The sequence below is a fragment of the Rhea pennata genome, chromosome 3, assembly GCF_028389875.1.
Source record: "Rhea pennata isolate bPtePen1 chromosome 3, bPtePen1.pri, whole genome shotgun sequence".
Lineage (NCBI taxonomy): Eukaryota > Metazoa > Chordata > Aves > Rheiformes > Rheidae > Rhea > Rhea pennata.
In genome coordinates, this window is record NC_084665.1 from 112,537,485 (window position 1) to 112,554,960 (window position 17,476).

The window sequence follows — 17,476 nt, forward strand, 5'->3', positions numbered from 1 at the left end:
TAATTCAATTATCCCACAATTCTTTCATGATTTCTAATTACATCTTGCAACATGTTCAGCTCCGCTGCTTCCCACCTGTGGAATTAATTCTCCATTACAGGCTTAAATTCTGCAGTCTCAACTTCCATTCAAAGTATGATAACAGTGGTTCCATGAAAAAAGGGAAGAAATGCATATGAGGCACAAACCAGCACAGAGTGGTTTTCCAAGCCTGTGCATAGTCTAAAAATGCATGATTGTGGTGTTTGCTGTTTTTCCAATATACACAGAATTTGCTGCTGCGCTGTAGAACAAGTCTTCACATACTATATTTTCTAGTTCTTCCCCTGAAAATTCTGATTAGATTGAATATCCCCATAAGAAATATACGATCTCCACAATAGTCTGTGATAACCATGAATTTGGGAAGCTGAACTGAAATCCAGCTTGTAGCCACTGAACTAGATAGACAGTGGTAAACTGAACACCTCTCACATAATCCAATACAGAAAATTAGAGCCAAACTGCCAGGTTGAAGAGCAGCTAAATTGGACTACAAGCTTTTCTTTACAGCTCTACATAGGAGAATGGAGCTTTAAATAAAAAAAAAAAATAGTAGATCATGTGACTAGACATTCAAAGTCCATACTGTAGGAACACCTGAAGAACAAAGTAAAGACTTTTTTTTGGAAGAACTTGAGTGTTTTTTCCAATCACCCAATAGCTTTTCTCTTAAGCACAAATAAGTGCTTAAAGATAATAGGATAAGAACAATTTAATGGTCAGAAGTAGGCAACGCATCTTACTCTATCTTAGGGCTTTTTACTATAAAATTCAGGAATGTCCCCAGTAGCATCTGAACTCAATCTGTTCTGTAATACATCTGTCCAAGACCTCTCCCAGAACCTTACACTATTGGGGAGAGTCTAATCTTTTATCTGTTGTTCTTTTTTTTAAATATGATTCTTAAAAAAACTGAGAAGTGAAAACATGATTGAAAACACTGAAGGAGTTAGGAGCAGGCACTGCCTTTCAGTCTGAATTTTCTAGTATTATAAAGTTCCCAACATTGATCTCAGTATGTAGCATTTATGTCAGTACTTTTATAACTACACAGAGGAACGGAATGAATATAGCTCTTTGTCTATATCTGAAAGCATGAAACAGATTATAAACAATCATACCTTATGAGAGGGGTACAAAATTCACAGAGAAAGGTAAGAATAGAAACATTTAGTCCTCAGCAGGAAAAAAGGGAAAAAATATGCATGCTTATATCCATGGCTGTGGACATAAGCAACACAAATGAACAAATAAGCTGATATTTATGACTTGCCAATAATTGTTTTTGTGTTGCTTGTAAGGGTCAGAATATATACTACAACACACTCTAAGCCTTGTCATGTACAGTAACACAGACACAAAAATAGCACTTCCAAAAAAATACCTACAAGCTGGAATTACTATAGACACAAAGATTCATTTGACAGGTATTTATCAGAATTGTACTACTTCAAAGAACATGGTAAGTTATTTTCAGCAAAATATAATATTGTCACTGAATTGAGCAAATATAAAAATAATTTTAGAAAAGGTAACTTAAAAGGTTCTGTGCTAAATGTATTATTTTTTCATCTGGGTTAATGAACACTGATTTAGTAATAACTCGATTTTCATTTTAGGTTTTTAGCTTCCTTTTAAGATTAACTTCCTGTCAAATTTCACAATTTAAAGTCATTTTTTGTATACTTTTGTAGGCTATGACTTGTATCAGTTTTCTGAACACTTTCTTTTTGACAGTATTCCAGAAGAATGTAAAAGTTAAGTTTAAAAAGGATTGAATATGTCTTACAAAAATAGGAAGTTACAGTTTGCCAGGGGCATGCGCTGAAATTTTAAACAACCATAAATAAAATTATTAGAAATACTGTCAACAGTTTAACTGATGAAATTTCACGCTTAGCTGTAATTACAGTACACTGATTAGCATTATAAATTTTGAGGTAAAACATACCTAAAAAGGCATTCTTTTTAGCTGTAGCCTCATCTAATAAACAAAGTCACAGTTAAAACTGACAAATTGAACCAATGCTAAAAATAGTTTATCTAATATTGTTTAAACTCAAGCACACTATACAGTAAACCATTTAATTCAATTTTAAAGTGAGTCATGCCTAGAATTATGTTTTCTGACACCTACAAATAACTGTTAAAAAAAATAAATACATCATCTATGCTATGTTGTTTCCTTTAAACTAGTCCAACACTGTTTAGTGGAAAAGATTAACTCAATAGAATAACTCAAAGGAAGAGACAAAACAGAAGACATTTCTAGACACACTATTTTGATGTAACGCCCTACTTCACTTTCTGTATTTTTTGTTTTATGTCACTAAAAGAAAAATCAGGTTTCTGAGCAATTACGTAAGCAATAATGCAAAGTTTACCACAGAACAATTCAAGAAAGTCTGTTTTGTCTTCACATTTACTAGCGTCTCAAATAGATTATTTTTCCCCCTGTGCAATCTGCATTTCTGATGCAATTTACCACGTCTCTACATGAGACTACAGCAAGGGACAACCATTATTTTGAAATTTACAAACTTTATCTTTTCTTTTAATTTAATTTAAACGGTTTTAAAAAAATATTTTATCGATGACATTTGCAATATTACAAGATTAGATCATAAGAACGTGAATTAATGCTCAATTATTTACCCGATTGTAGAATGGATGCTGAGGTCCTGTCATACCACTATAGTAACTGCTATGAGGTTGTGGTGATAAAACTCCGTTATTGAAAGGTCCATTAAAAGAGGTTGTTGAAGAGCAAGCTGAAGAAGGCTGACTGAAGAGAGACGTTGCTCTAGCAGGGGCCTCATGTAGAGGCAATGTGGGATAAGGAAGTCCTCCAATGTTTATTTGATCCCTTGCAGCACGAACATCTGAAAAATGTTCAGATGAAGTTGAAAAATGTTTTCGTAACAAATGCTTGAAACAGTTTTAACTTGTTTGTCAATTCATTATGGTACTTTTTGTGTATTTAAGTAGAAGATCATATGTTACTTCCAACTGCTTAGCTATTCCTCCTTGAGCATTACATCTATGCGGCCATATTTAAAAGGGTTGGAACAAATTATTGCATAAATTTAGGCAGAACATTAAGCTCCTCTAAATGTTTTCTCTCCCAAGAGATAGTACAAAGTTTTGGAAAAGTTTTATAACAGAGGTAATGAGAACAAAAAAATGTAATTTTTTGCAAGACTAAAGCTTAATGAGCATTTTGCAATGATTGAGAACATCCCCCTCAATAGTCTCATGATAGTAAAACTATGATACATCAAGCTTTAAAAATGGCTAAAGACTCTGGAGAGCTCATTTGTAGCCATTTATTCTCCAGAGTTAAATCTGAAAATAATCAGTACGCTTAGCTCATAAAAACAATCTCACAACAGAACTCAGTTTTAGCAACTTTCTACACTACGTTTTTCGTTTTGCAGCAAATTTCTTTAAGAATCTATATTAAATTCAAACCAGAAAAAGGAACAATGGAATACTCTGACCTCTTCCCAAGATGAAGGAAGTGGTAAATACGTCCAAAGGCACACCAAAACTAAACAGCTCTATCACAACTAGAAGAGTCTAACCGCAGTACAAATGATACTGTACAGCGCTTGACATTACAATTTACTCAGAAAACCTAGTGTTACTGGGCTGATTAGACAAGAACCAGTATACAATGTATCTGCAGCAGTTTGTGCCACAGCACATTCCACAGTAGCTGCTGGAGTTGCTGCATCAGCTGTGTCAGAGACCCTGACCTAGACAGACCCTCACAGCTGATGCAGCTCTACAGGTCTCAGGCCGCAGGGAGTGCTTGGGGCCTCTCAATGAGGTCTGGGCTGACAGTCAGCTCTCCTGCAGAAGGTGTGCTGTTGCTGACAAGCTACGTTGTCAGGTAAAGGAGTTACAGGAGGAGGTCTGTAGGCTACACAGCATCTGAGAAGATGAGCAAGAGACAGACAGGGTATTCTTGGAGACCATATAACTCCAGGAGTCCCAACCTCCCAACATCAGTGGAGTTGCTGGAGGACTCTGTGCTGCATGAAATGGTAAACTGTAGCACTGTAGAAGAAGGCTGGAAACTGGTAGTTTCTTGTAGGAAGAGAAAGGTTCTTACTCCTCCTGAAGATTTGCAATTGTGGAATAGGTTCAGTGCCCTCCAGGCTGAGGAGCAACTGGGCCAACAGATCCTATGCCATGCAGGAACACCCAGAAGAAGAAGCAAGTGACTGTTGTGGGTGACTCCCTACTGCCAGGGAAGGAGGTGCCTATCTGACATCCTGACCTCTTGTCTAGAAAAACCTATTTCCTGCCAGGGGCTGGAATAAGTGATATCATGGAAAGACTGCCAAGGCTTGACCATGCGAGCTATTACCCTTGACTACTACCCTTTGCTGCTCTTCCATGTGGGCACTAATAGTAAGGGCAAATCCCTTACTGAATCTGAAACCATCAACAGGAGCTCTGGGGATGGTGGTCAAGGGTCTGGCAGCCCAAGTGATTTTCTCCTCAATTCTGCCAGCGAGGGGGAAGGATGGGAGGAGGAGTAGATGGATTTTCCAAGTTAACAACTGGCTGCACCACTGGTGTTAACAACAAAGTTTTGGTTTCTACAATCATGGGACCATATCTGAATATCAACAATTGATGGGGAGAGACAGGATCCACTTCACTAAGTAGGGCATATGTGTCTTTGCCAACAGGTTGGCCAGCCTGGTACGGACGGCTTTAAACTAGGAAAGATAGGGGAAGGGGAGAAGTTACAGAGACAGGGTAGTCAGTAAAACACGCTCAAGCAGGAATGCCTCCAGCTGGTGCATGCAGCCGGGGAAGTGCATACAGGACATGACTATGGAGGATACACTTGTACCCCTCCTGGGAAACCTAAATGCTCAATTACCTCTCCAAAATGCCTGTACACCAATGCATGCAGCACAGGGAATAAACACGAAGAACTAGAGATCTGTGTACAGTTGCAGGGCCACTATCTCATTGCAATTACAGAGACATGGTGGGATGGCTTGCATGACTAGAATGCTCTCATGGACAGCTATGTGCTTTTTAAGACAGACGGACCAGGAAGGTGAGGTGGCAAAGCTGCTCTTCACATGAGAGCAACTGGAATGCATTGAGCTCTGCCTACAGGAGGATAAAGAGCCAGTCAAGAGCTTATGGGTGAGGATTAAAGGGCAGGCTAACATGGGTGACACGCCTGTGGGTGTTTACTACAGGCCACCAGATCAGGAAGAGAAAGTGGATGAGGCCTTTTACAGACAGCTGGAAGTAGCATCACAGTCACAGGCCCTGGTTCTCATGGGGGACTTCAACCACCCTGATGATAACAAACTGGGAGAAGTGGCTGATACACCCGAGGGCTGTGCTACCATTCAGAGAGATCTGGACAGGCTGGAGAGTTGGGCAGACAGGAACCTCCTGAGGTTCAACAAGGGCAAGTGCAGAGTCCTGCACCTCAGGAGGAATAACCCTGTACACCAGGACAAGCTGGGGGCTGACCTACTGAAGAGCAGCTTTGCAGAGAAGGCCCTGGGAGTGCTGGTGGATGACAAGTTGACCATGAGCCAGCAATGTGCCCTAGTGCTCAGGAAGGCCAATGGTCTCCTGGGGTGCATTAGGAAGAGTGCTGCCAGCAGAATGAGGGAGATGATCCTCCCTGTCTACTCAGCCCTGGGGAGGCCTCATCTCGAGTACTGTGTCCAGTGCTGGGCTCCCAGGACAAGAGAGACATGGAGCTCCTGGAGAGAGTCCAGAGTAGGACTGTGAGGATGATTAGGGGACCAGAGAGAGCTGTGCCTGTTTAGCCTGGAGAAAAGAAGACTGGGAAGTCTTAATGTATCAATGTATACAAATATCTCAAAGGAGGGCATCAAGAGGCTGGGGCCAGACTCTTTTCAGTGGTGTGCCCAGTGACAGGACAAGCAGCAATGGGCACAAAGTGAAACACAGGAAGTTTCGCCTGAATGTGAGGGAGAACTTCTTCACTGTGAGGGTGACAGAGCCCTGGAACAGGTTGCTCAGAGAGGTTGTGGAGCCTCCTTCCCTGGAGATGTTCAAAACCCACTCAGACACAATTCTGTGCAACGTGCTCTGGGTGACCCTGCTTGAGCAGGGGGATTGGACTACCTGATCTGCAGAGTCTCTTCCAACCTCAATCATCCCGTGATTCTGTGATATTACCATTCTAGATCTAAGAAAGGATAGTCACAAGTCCCAATTCAAATGGGAAAGGTTACAGGAATACATCATGCCAAGTATGGTTCTGATGTAAAGACGTCTGATGTGGTATTCAGGCATACACTATTTATAATGAGATCAACAAGACAGTTTGGGAATAAAGTCAGGTTGTCCCAAATGCACCTGTAGCAGCTATTAAATGAAGAGAAGGAATTATAAAAATACATATATTTATTAATTTGAATTGCTGATCTGAACATAGATACAGCATAGACACTTACAATAATAGCAAAGACTCAAAGGAATCCTACTTTAAGGTTCTATTTTTCTTCAAAGCTGTAGTAACTCTGAACAGGTGGAAATGTTAGCATGCCTTAGCCTTACTCCAGATGTAAAAGCAATTCCTAAGACTAGGCAAACACTGTCATACAATAGGTCACATCAATCCACAGCAGCAATCAAGAGTGACAACATTTAATGCTGAGCAGAGTGTTTTTGCAGAACAGAACACATCAGAACCTGACATCAATTTTTGAGACTACAAATGAAGAACACTCATCCTAAGAGCAATTTCAGTACCAAGGTGCACATACAAAGTTCCAAAGAGGTAACAGCTACAAAGGTATCTAGTGGGAGACACATCAAAAGAAAGTTTCACTTTGTTTCACTCACTCCAGTTTCTAAATCATGTCATCGATCATTTGATGCTATTCAAAATTCTTGGCAATGACTCAGAAGTAAACTTGCTACTACTAATAAAATTATTCTGTGATTCAAAGACAGCACATGGACAGAAAAAGCAGAGTTGTACTCATTTCAAGTAAAATGGGTTTTAATGAATCACATGGCAAAATTAAATATTTTTGTGAACAATAATTGAGGCCGTAACAGTGGAATGCCTGAAACATGCACGTCAAGGCTTGAGACTGAACAAAATGTTGAAAAGAAATATTTGATAATGAAAGATAAAATTGATAAATTCTGATGCAATTTTTGGCTGTATAAAAGTATTTGGGTAGCAACAGAAGATTTAGCTCTGCTCTACTTTCTGAAGCAGATGTTAAACTGGAAAAATTACAGAAGTTGAATAAAAAAATCCTGTGACCAAAGAAAATGTATTCCAGTGAGAAACATGAAAAGCTATGTTTCAAATTACACAAAAAGTATAATGCACGAATCATCACAACAAGTAGTAACACAGGCTATTAAAAGGGCTCTTAAATCTAGTAAAGACAAAATATAAGAACTTAGGGATAAAAACTGAAACCCAGTAATTGTGCCTTTTTTCAACCAGTATGGGGATTTAAAACTAGAATAAACCAACAAAAAGTACTGATTCCCTCCATCTGCTAAAACAGTCTTTAAATCAAAAATAGAGGATTTCCCCCTCCAAAAGAGAGGTTTTAATCTAGTATGATTAGGTCTCTACAGCAAAGCTACTCAGGGAAACTGAATGGCCTATTACCAAAGTCAAATCAAATGATCAGAAGGCCCCTTCAAGCTTCAAACATATGAACTGATGAACAAATCAAGATTCTGTTCAACATGCTAAGTAGCTCTACGTAAAACAAAAGGAAATAATAGGATCTGACATTTTCCATTTATTTGAATATACACTCACCTGCAATGATTTCTCGTAGCTTAGGATCTAAATTTACAGTACATGGTAAAAAGGTTTTTACATCACGTGCTATTAGAACAGGTGTTCGTGAAGACAGAAATACTTCAAAGTTCCGGATGTCCCCATCAATTTCCAGTAGCGGTTCAACATCTTTCGTTGTAGGAATATTCTTTGAAATCCTGAAAAGAATAAGCAATTAGATAAATCTCAAATAAACCACATTTATCAGAGTATGACTTCTATTTGCAAATTGATGCTCTATGGAAAAAGACAATCCAACACAGCTGTATCCATTCTACCTGTTTTTGGAAAATAAAGAGAACATGTGAAGATTTGCATTGTCTGCAGAAAGACCAATAACTTTTTCAAAAATGAAGAGACACAGACTTCCAAGTAATCCTGTCTAATTGTATGCTTCAGAGAAATCTCAAAGAAACCATTAAGAAAATTAAAATCAGATCAGGAATTCCAGATCGTAGCAACAAATTCAAAGTAAGGGGAAGTAATCATGTTTAAACATTAACTTTAAAGATCCATTCTAATTCTGGTACTAATTCAGAAATTCCATGGTTAAAATAATAATTTTTAAACTAGTAATTCTTGCAACAGCAATGCTCAGGCATCTTTGGGTCAGAGGCAAAATGAATGAGATTTCATCGTAGAATAGATGGGAGGTGTCTGCTTTCATGCAGTTCATCTTCTAAGGCAAGAAGCAACTACAGAGAATGATAAAATGATGAGACAATCAGTATAACAAGTACCCGAAGGGGGGGTGTCAAGGGGACAAGGACAAACTCTTTTCAGTTGTCCCGTGTGACAGGACAAGAGGCAATGAGCAGAAATTGAAGCACAGGAAGTTCGGTCTGAGCGTGAGGGGGAATTTCTTCCTTGTGAGAATGACCAAGCCCTGGCACAGGTTGCCCAGAGGGGTGGTGGAGGGGCTCCTTGTCTGGAGATCTTCAAGGCCCACCTGGATGCAACCCTATCTAACACGCTCTAGGTGACCCTGCTGAGCAGGGAGGTTGGACTAGATGATCTCTGGAGGTCCCTTCCAACCTTACCGATACTAGGATTCTATGAATAGTTGATGCATTATGACTACTGTCAAGCAATATGGTATTTTTTTTGTAAGCACCAGTGTAAAGGAGAGTTTTATGGAGGAATAAGGAGAAGGATTAAATGCTAGCTTTGTGAAGTTTATAGAAAGCTTCTTCCAAATCTAAACAAGCGATAGAGGCTAACATCATGGGTCAAGTGGACCTATTTCATCTCATAGTATCACGACTGGTATCTGGTTTCACAGCAAATGAGAAATTATAATCTAAATGGATTATTAAGAAAAGCTTCTCACATCTGGTATAGTAAGTATAGAAACAGCCAGTAAAAGGAAGTGAAAGAATGCACCGAGAAAGGCTGACATGGTTATTGAAATGACTAGAAAGTTATGGTGACAGTATGCTAGTGAGGTAAACTCATACTAGTGGAGGTAACCACTATATTTAAAGTTTAAAAAGTTATGAATATAAAGATTCACATACATATACATACAATATGAATGACAAACCTCACTAATTAATGGCTTTTCCCAAAGTTGTATTGAGATCACAACTGCATGAGAAGGGGTGGCTTAAAAAACTCACTCTCATGCTCCTGTCCTTTTTTGTTGCTCACTGTAAATACCTACTTATAGACTGCTCTGTGAGCTGCTTTAACTTACTAACATAATGCAGAAGTTAACATAGCAAACAGAGGGAACATTTTTTCTGCTTTGCGAACAGTTAAAACAGCTAAGGCAATTGCCCACACTGTTCCAAGGGGAAATCCTGCTTAATCAATCTGATAGCCTTTATGATGGAATGACTGGCTGGGTAGATGAGGGGAGAGCAGTGGACACTATGTACCTTGACTTCAGCAAGGCTTTTGACACTGTCTCCCGTAACTACCTCCTCGAGAAGCTCAGGAAGTGTGGGTTAGACGAGTGGACAGTGAGTCGAGAAGCTCAGGAAGTGTGGGTTAGACGAGTGGACAGTGAGGTGAATTGAGAACTGGCTGAAAGGCAGAGCTCAGAGGGTCGTCATCGGTGGAGTGGGGTCTAGTTGGAGGCCTGTGGCTAGTGGTGTCCCCCAGGGCTCAGTACTGGGTCCCATCCTGTTCAACCTCTTCATCAATGACCTGGATGAGGGGACAGAGTGCCTCCTCAGCAAGTTGACTGATGATACCAAGCTAGGAGGAGTGGCTGATACACCCAAGGGCTGTGCTACCATTCAGAGAGACCTGGACAGGCTGGAGAGTTGGGCAGACAGGAACCTCCTGAGGTTCAACGAGGGCAAGTGCAGAGTCCTGCACCTCAGGAGGAATAACCCCAGGCACCAGGACAAGCTGGGGGCTGACCTGCTGAAGAGCAGCTTTGCAGAGAAGGCCCTGGGAGTGCTGGTGGATGACAAGTTGACCATGAGCCAGCAATGTGCCCTAGTGCTCAGGAAGGCCAATGGTCTCCTGGGGTGCATTAGGAAGAGTGCTGCCAGCAGAATGAGGGAGATGATCTCTACTCAGCCCTGGGGAGGCCTCATCTCGAGTACTGTGTCCAGTGCTGGGCTCCCAGGACAAGAGAGACATGGAGCTCCTGGAGCGAGTCCAGTCCAAGGGGACGGAGACAAACTCTTCTCAGTTGCCCCGTGTGACAGGACAAGAGGCAATGGGCAGAAATTGAAGCACAGGAAGTTCGGCCTGAGCGTGAGGGGGAATTTCTTCCCTGTGAGAGTGACCGAACCCCGGCACAGGTTGCCCAGAGAAGTGGTGGAGTCTCCTTCTCTGGAGCTCTTCAAGGCCCGCCTGGATGCAACCCCGTCTAACACGCTCTAGGTGACCCTCTGAGCAGGGAGGTTGGACTGGATGATCTCCAGGGGTCCCTTCCAACCTTACTGATTCTATGATCCTTTGGAAAGGAGGTAAAGGACTAAAGTACACTGAAGGAAGTATAAAAGAAGACAAAGAAATAGGGATGAAAAGGGAAGACGACAACATTAGATACGTTCAGTAACCTATCAAATTGCAGTCAAGAATCTGTTACATTAAAAAGACACACACTTGTGTGTAAGTCAGGGTTTTTGGGGGGAATTCTGATCATAACTGATTTGTATTTTCAATGCCGCTAACGAGGTAGGTCTATCACTAGCTGAATGAGCTTTTTTTCACAATTCATGAGTTTCTTAAAAACACTGATACTCTTTCATTTTTATTTTTAGATCTCCATAAAAACTAGAATTTCACATACTATGGATTATTCCAGAGACACCACATTTACGTAGTATTTAGTACTCATTATTATAAGATATAAAATGAATTGAGGATTAAAACTAAATGTTTGAGGTAAATACAAGTCATTTAAAATGAAAATGCATTTCAGGTGTGCTCTAATCTTTCAAGCTTCTACGCTGTACTAAAAGCAGCATTAACATATTCTTATAAATTTTACTTGACTTTAAAGAGAATAATGGAATGGACTCAGTACCTAAAAAACGGAGACTACTGCCATATCATACTGTTACAAGCAGCATCTATGAATAACTTTATGCATATTTCCCTATGCTGGAGAAATAACAAATCCATGGCATAAAATTAGCTGCAACCTATTCTAACCAAAGTTCTGATCCTGTATTATATTATGAGCTGCATTAAATCCTTTAGATTATAGTAGGATTACTGAAAGGAAGTTCAACATAAGGAAAGAAAAGGCTTCACAGGCTCCAGCTCTGAGAGAATAAAAGGTGGTGTTTCTTTAGTAAGTGAAACTTAAAAGACTCTGAAAGGTTCACCATTTCAAACAATGAAAACAGTTCATTTTCCAATAGCGTTAAGGAGAAAAAAAAAACTACAAGTAGAAGCTAATAGTGATCTTCACCTCAAGGAGTGAATCATAAAAGAAAAGAGACAGAAATCTAGTAAAATATGTATATTCAACAAAATCTGAAAACTATCTACTCTACATTAATATTTAACTACTAACATAGGTACTTCCATTTTGCCTTAGATATGCAACTATAATGAAACTGATTGGAAGCATATGGATGTCTGTAAATATCATAGATTAAAAATACCTCTAATGGACACATTAGTTATGTATATTTACTCTTCAATATTCCAGACGTGAAAGTTTAAACTGCCAAAATGACAACTAAGAGACTGAAGAATGAAAGAGCAGCCTACTTCAACATTTAAATCTACAAAGTAAAATGCCAAAAGAAAATGTGACATAGATTTAAATAAAACACAGCTGACGAGTCACATGAAACAACTTAGCTACATTTTTATGCTCTGCTTAAGTCTGAATATGAACAGTGTTCTGAATATGATGAACAATACTACTGTTCAGAAGCCAACAGCCCACTGCTGGTTTACATATTGAAGCCTGAATTCTAACCTCCTGAGTTCAACGCCTTAAACAACGTTCCTGAATGAAATACTTATGTAAATGATAATTATCTGGCAAGGAGCCACAAAAATCATATGTGCTTGTACTTCTTAGATTAAAAAAAAAAAAAGTTAGTATGTAAAGCATGCTTATTTTTTCTAAAATATAAGCATCATGAATATCCTGTCGTCACTTTGGGGCTGATTTTTTTCTCAGGTAGAAAATTACTCTTTAAATCACAATCAAAAACTGTCAGTGTTGCAGACTGTCTATTTCCATGAGAAACTATTTGTATTTAAAAGGAATGAGTCCAAAACAGAACCTTAGAGTGACAGAAGAGAATCTTAAAAAAAATTAATTCCATTATTTATCATGGATTCTTTCTACAAGCAATTAAAATTAAAATTTGCTTCCTGTGTGATTCAAGTTATACTCCAAAATGGATGAACTATTTCTGGCTTTTTCTCCTAATAACTTTTTATAAACACATACAGGTACACTATCATATCTTCCATTCAAAAGACTGAACTTGCTCCAATTCTTTTCTAGTTTATGTTCATCTTGCACTTCTGTGACTGGTTGGAAATAACTACCGTAGTACAACAGGTAGTCCACGGGACCCTAGTACTTTCAGGAGAACCATTCAGCAGTGAATGTTGCCAGAAGAGACTGGAGGAAGACATTATACCGTCATGCTATACATGATACAGTCTTTATTTTCACCTGCTTCTGAAGGAGATGGTCATGATCACAGAATATGGTCCTTCACCACCCAGCAAGGAGGCGTTAAGGAGGTAGCATCAGCAGCATCATCCACCTTCATCCACACCAGAGGGCTGTACTGCACCCCATTCCATGTTCGCTTGGGTTGTGTCAAGGTCATGTGTACGCCAAATACCTCTGCTACCTCTCCCCTGCCAGGGGTTTGGCTGCCTCTGCACAGGGGTTGGAATGCCTACACTCAAAGTCAGCCCTGACACTGTGCAGTTGAATAACCTGGCATCAGACAGCTGTGAAAAACCTCACTGGGCACCTCTCTTGCTTAACTCTGAACTGCATTTAAGCTCAGGTCTTTGACATTGGTTTTGGGCTGAGATGCACTGTACAGACACTTGCTTACATCCATGTACCCTGCTGGTACGCTGACTCACTGAATCACAGAGTGATTGAGGTTGGAAGGGACTCTGCAGATCAGGTAGTCCAATCCCCCTGCTCAAGCAGGGTCACCCAGAGCACGTTGCACAGAATTGTGTCTGAGTGGGTTTTGAACATCTCCAGGGAAGGAGGCTCCACAACCTCTCTGAGCAACCTGTTCCAGGGCTCTGTCACTCTCATAGTGAAGAAGTTCTCCCTCATATTCAGGCGAAACTTCCTGTGTTTCACTTTGTGCCCATTGCTGCTTGTCCTGTCACTGGGCACACCACTGAAAAGAGTCTGGCCCCAGCCTCTTGATGCCCTCCTTTGAGATATTTGTATACATTGATACATTAAGACTTCCCAGTCTTCTTCATGCTAAGCAGGCCCAGATCTCTCTGGTCCCCTAATCATCCTCACAGTCCTACTCTGGACTCTCTCCAGGAGCTCCATGTCTCTCTTGTCCTGGGAGCCCAGCACTGGACACAGTACTCGAGATGAGGCCTCCCCAGGGCTGAGTAGACAGGGAGGATCATCTCCCTCATTCTGCTGGCAGCACTCTTCCTAATACACCCAAGGAGACCATTGGCCTTCCTGAGCACTAGGGCACATTGCTGGCTCCACCAGCACTCCCAGGGCCTTCTCTGCAGAGCTGCTCTTCAACAGGTCCACCCCCAGCTTGTCCTGGTGTACAGGGTTATTCCTCCCGAGGTGCAGGACTCTGCACTTGCCCTTGTTGAACCTCAGGAGGTTCCTCTCTGCCCAACTCTCCAGCCTGTCCAGGTCTCTCTGAATGGCAGCACAGCCCTCAGGTGTATCAGCCACTCCTCCCAGCTTGGTATCATCAGTCAACTTGCTGAGGAGGCACTCTGTCCCCTCATCCAGGTCATTGATGAAGAGGTTGAACAGGATGGGACCCAGTACTGAGCCCTGGGAGACACTGCTACCTACAGGCCACCACCGAGACTCTGCACCATTGATGATGAACCTCTGAGCTCTGCCTTTCAGCCAGTTCTCAATTCACCTCACAGTCTACTCATCTACTCTAGACTTCCTGAGCTTCTCTAGGAGGTAGTTACGGGAGACAGTGTTGAAAGGCTTGCTGAAATCAAGGTAGACACTGTCTGCTGCTCTCCCCTCATCTACCCAGCCAGTCATTCCATCATAAAGGCTATCAGATTGGTGAAGTATGATTTCCCCTCGGTGAATCCATGCTGACTACACCTGATCACCTTTTCCTCCACAGGCTTGGGGATTACGTCCAGAGCAAGCTCCCTCCTTCCAGGGATGGAGGTGACTGACTTGACCTCCTGGTATGATCACAAACCTGCTGTGGGGCTACAGACTTGCCTGGGAATTGCTGGGCTATTTGCTGACCATGCAGCTGAATCTACTCTACTCTTCTTGTTTGGGTAGTGTGGGACTTGTTCATGAAATCAACACCCTGCCTGCCTTGCCGTTGCCCTCCATTCCCAGCTTGCCTTTTGCCTTGTGGAGCAGCCTGCCCTTGCTATGCCCCGTAAGTTGAAGCCTGACTTTTCCTTAAGTTCTAAGGCTCTAAAGGGCCATTCTTCCTGCTCTTTCAAATCTCTCTGAAGGTGAAAACAAAGAAATTCTGCAAGTTAGTCTTTGCATACCTAAAGCTGTTACTTTCTCATGTGTTTTACAGCAGCAAGTAACTGTGGGGACAAGAGTCATTTAACTTTTGAATTTCACAGAAAACAGGGTTAATTAGTAACATTAAATAATTTAATAATAATTAGAGCAACAAAAGGCATTAAATTATCATATTTAAATTTTTCTCTCAATACAGTTCAAGATAAAAATGTATCTTTAAAGAATGAAACAATTTTGCATTAAAAATGATAAAAACATTTCTTTCTTGAACATGTGATGCCTGGAAACAGAAAACTGGAAAATTTGGACTATTCTGTGATGCAATAAAGATTTTTGATGCTTAACAACCTGATAATGAAGCATCTGATCTTCAATATCTGGTAATATGATATCAATAACAATATTTTACTTTAAGTTATTTAGCTTATCCCTCCCCTACCTGCACAGAATAATTGCGAATAGTTTATCTGCATGCATAAAGGTGTATTTCTTCCTGATTAAAAGCTCTGACAGAAAATACTTAAGAAAATTTGCAGCACTAACAATGTATTTAAAATACTGCTGCAAATATTTTTTTCAAGTTGAAGTTTGTAATAAGCAGTTTGGATACTCAAAAGGAATAACTGTTTATAGATATGCATCTGCACAAAACAGAAGTAAAAAGCTGCCGTGCACTCAATGCTACAAATAAAATGAATTGAAAGACAAGAAAAAGCAAAGCCATGGTTTGATATAGCTATCTCAACAAAAATTATAAACCCTACAGTGCATATTAAATACCACAGAAACTTCACTGAACAGATGCAATAGCTATTTAAAAACTCCTCCTATTACAGTAGGTATCAGGAAATCTCTCTTTGCAAAACTGAGTGTTGTAACTTTTGATCCTTTTGGAAAGAAAAAGCATTTTGAGCCTTAAAAGATTGATGTTCATTAAATCAGTCCCCTCCACACAATATCATGCTCTGCCATTGAGCCATGTTATAAATATCAAACTTAAATTTGACTTTCCAGGTTATTCCCTACATCAGCACTCATTATCATTAAAAATACGTGTTAATATAGTTACAAATGCCTGGATTCACTCACAGCTTCACAGTGACTTTTGAATTAAAGGAAAAGAATTCGAAAAAGAAACACATTCATTATACAGAAGAAAAAGTTGAAAAATAGAGTAATACAAAAGAATCTAAGACAGCCGAACACTGATCTGTAAGTGAAAAAGTAATTACGTCTCACTGACAAGTCCCACAAGATCACTCACACAATACAACTAGAATACCAGAATATATTATTAGTCTGTTCCTGATGTTTACATCATTGAATGCCAGTTACAATGTAACTCTATGACTTGATGCAGGGATTCTTTTAGTCATTCCTTCAGCTGTAGACTACAAAAATTCAGCAAATATTTGCAGGTCTTATAGCATTAGATATCACCATGGTCCACTCTAGTCTCCACTAGAAGATGCTATTCCAGGGCTGTAATATCAGAGCATACAGTTAAACCTCAGGACCATATGAAAGGGCAGCCCTCCTCCGTATGTCCCTGGCAAAAACCTTGTTCACAGAAGTCCAAGTTCCATTTCCCAGAATAAGCTGTATATCAGTCTGTCAATCTGTTATTAATCCTATCCTGAAACAGAGGGCAAAAAGATAAATTTGCTATATGACATTAACTTTTATAGGTTAACAACCAGAGGAAAGTCAACCAGAAGCAAAGGAATTTTACTTCCTTTACACAGTTCATCATCTGGACTACTTAATCTATTCCTTCATCTTGCCCTTATGAAGTAGCCTCCTATGACAGAACTGACCAACTGAGACAAATGTTTTGTATGGGTATCTGAATAAGTAATTGAAAAGAATACAAGAGCATCAATTTCCACAGCACTTGATACCCCATGTTACTGCTTACTTGGCATGCTTTTACACCGCAGTAAGTGGCAAGTATTTTCAGAAGATGAAGCAAGTATTTCGTCTCCTCTTCTCTTCCTGATAAAGATATCCAGTGGATACAAAAGGCAATGCATTATTCCCAGTTTTATTTGGCAACCTTATTGATTCCCCCAAAAGTACAGAAGTCATATGATTCAACTTCAGCAGGTTAGAACTAAAAGTTTTGTTCTTGAAATTTTGTTTATAGGGTTGCTAAAATTAAGGCTGCTGTATTCTGTCCTAAACTAGTTTCAATCAGCTAAGTTTGGAAGGGATTAAACTATACACATTAGCATTTTGGAGAGATGCCATTAATACACATTAACTACATTTTAAGTATTTGAAGACTTAACTGGGGAGTAATTCAGAAATATGAATTATTACCGCAAGAGGAATAAGAGAACCACATAAAAAGCTTAAAGTACTCAGAAAACTTCCTCTGCCTTGCTCTAATTAGCTTTTTGCTCCAGTCATTTTTCTCTCTCTAATGTCTTTTCATCTGAACTTTCTGCTTACTTGCC

General features: G+C 40.1%; 1 protein-coding gene across 7 annotated transcripts in view; it reads right to left on the reverse strand.

Annotated features, from left to right (window-relative positions):
* The window catches only part of KIDINS220 (kinase D interacting substrate 220), an 89,082-nt gene that overhangs the window by 18,218 nt on the left and 53,388 nt on the right, over positions 1 to 17,476 (reverse strand). For 6 of the 7 annotated variants that reach the window (XM_062573007.1, XM_062573006.1, XM_062573005.1 and 3 more), the window contains 2 exons: positions 7,856 to 8,034; positions 2,698 to 2,924 (listed from right to left, as the gene is read on the reverse strand). In XM_062573007.1, the coding sequence (XP_062428991.1) occupies positions 2,698 to 2,924; positions 7,856 to 8,034 (406 nt within the window). Of the gene's footprint in view, positions 1 to 2,697; positions 2,925 to 7,855; positions 8,035 to 16,303; positions 16,654 to 17,476 lie in introns of those variants that run through there. The other variant, XM_062573010.1, reaches the window with a different exon arrangement.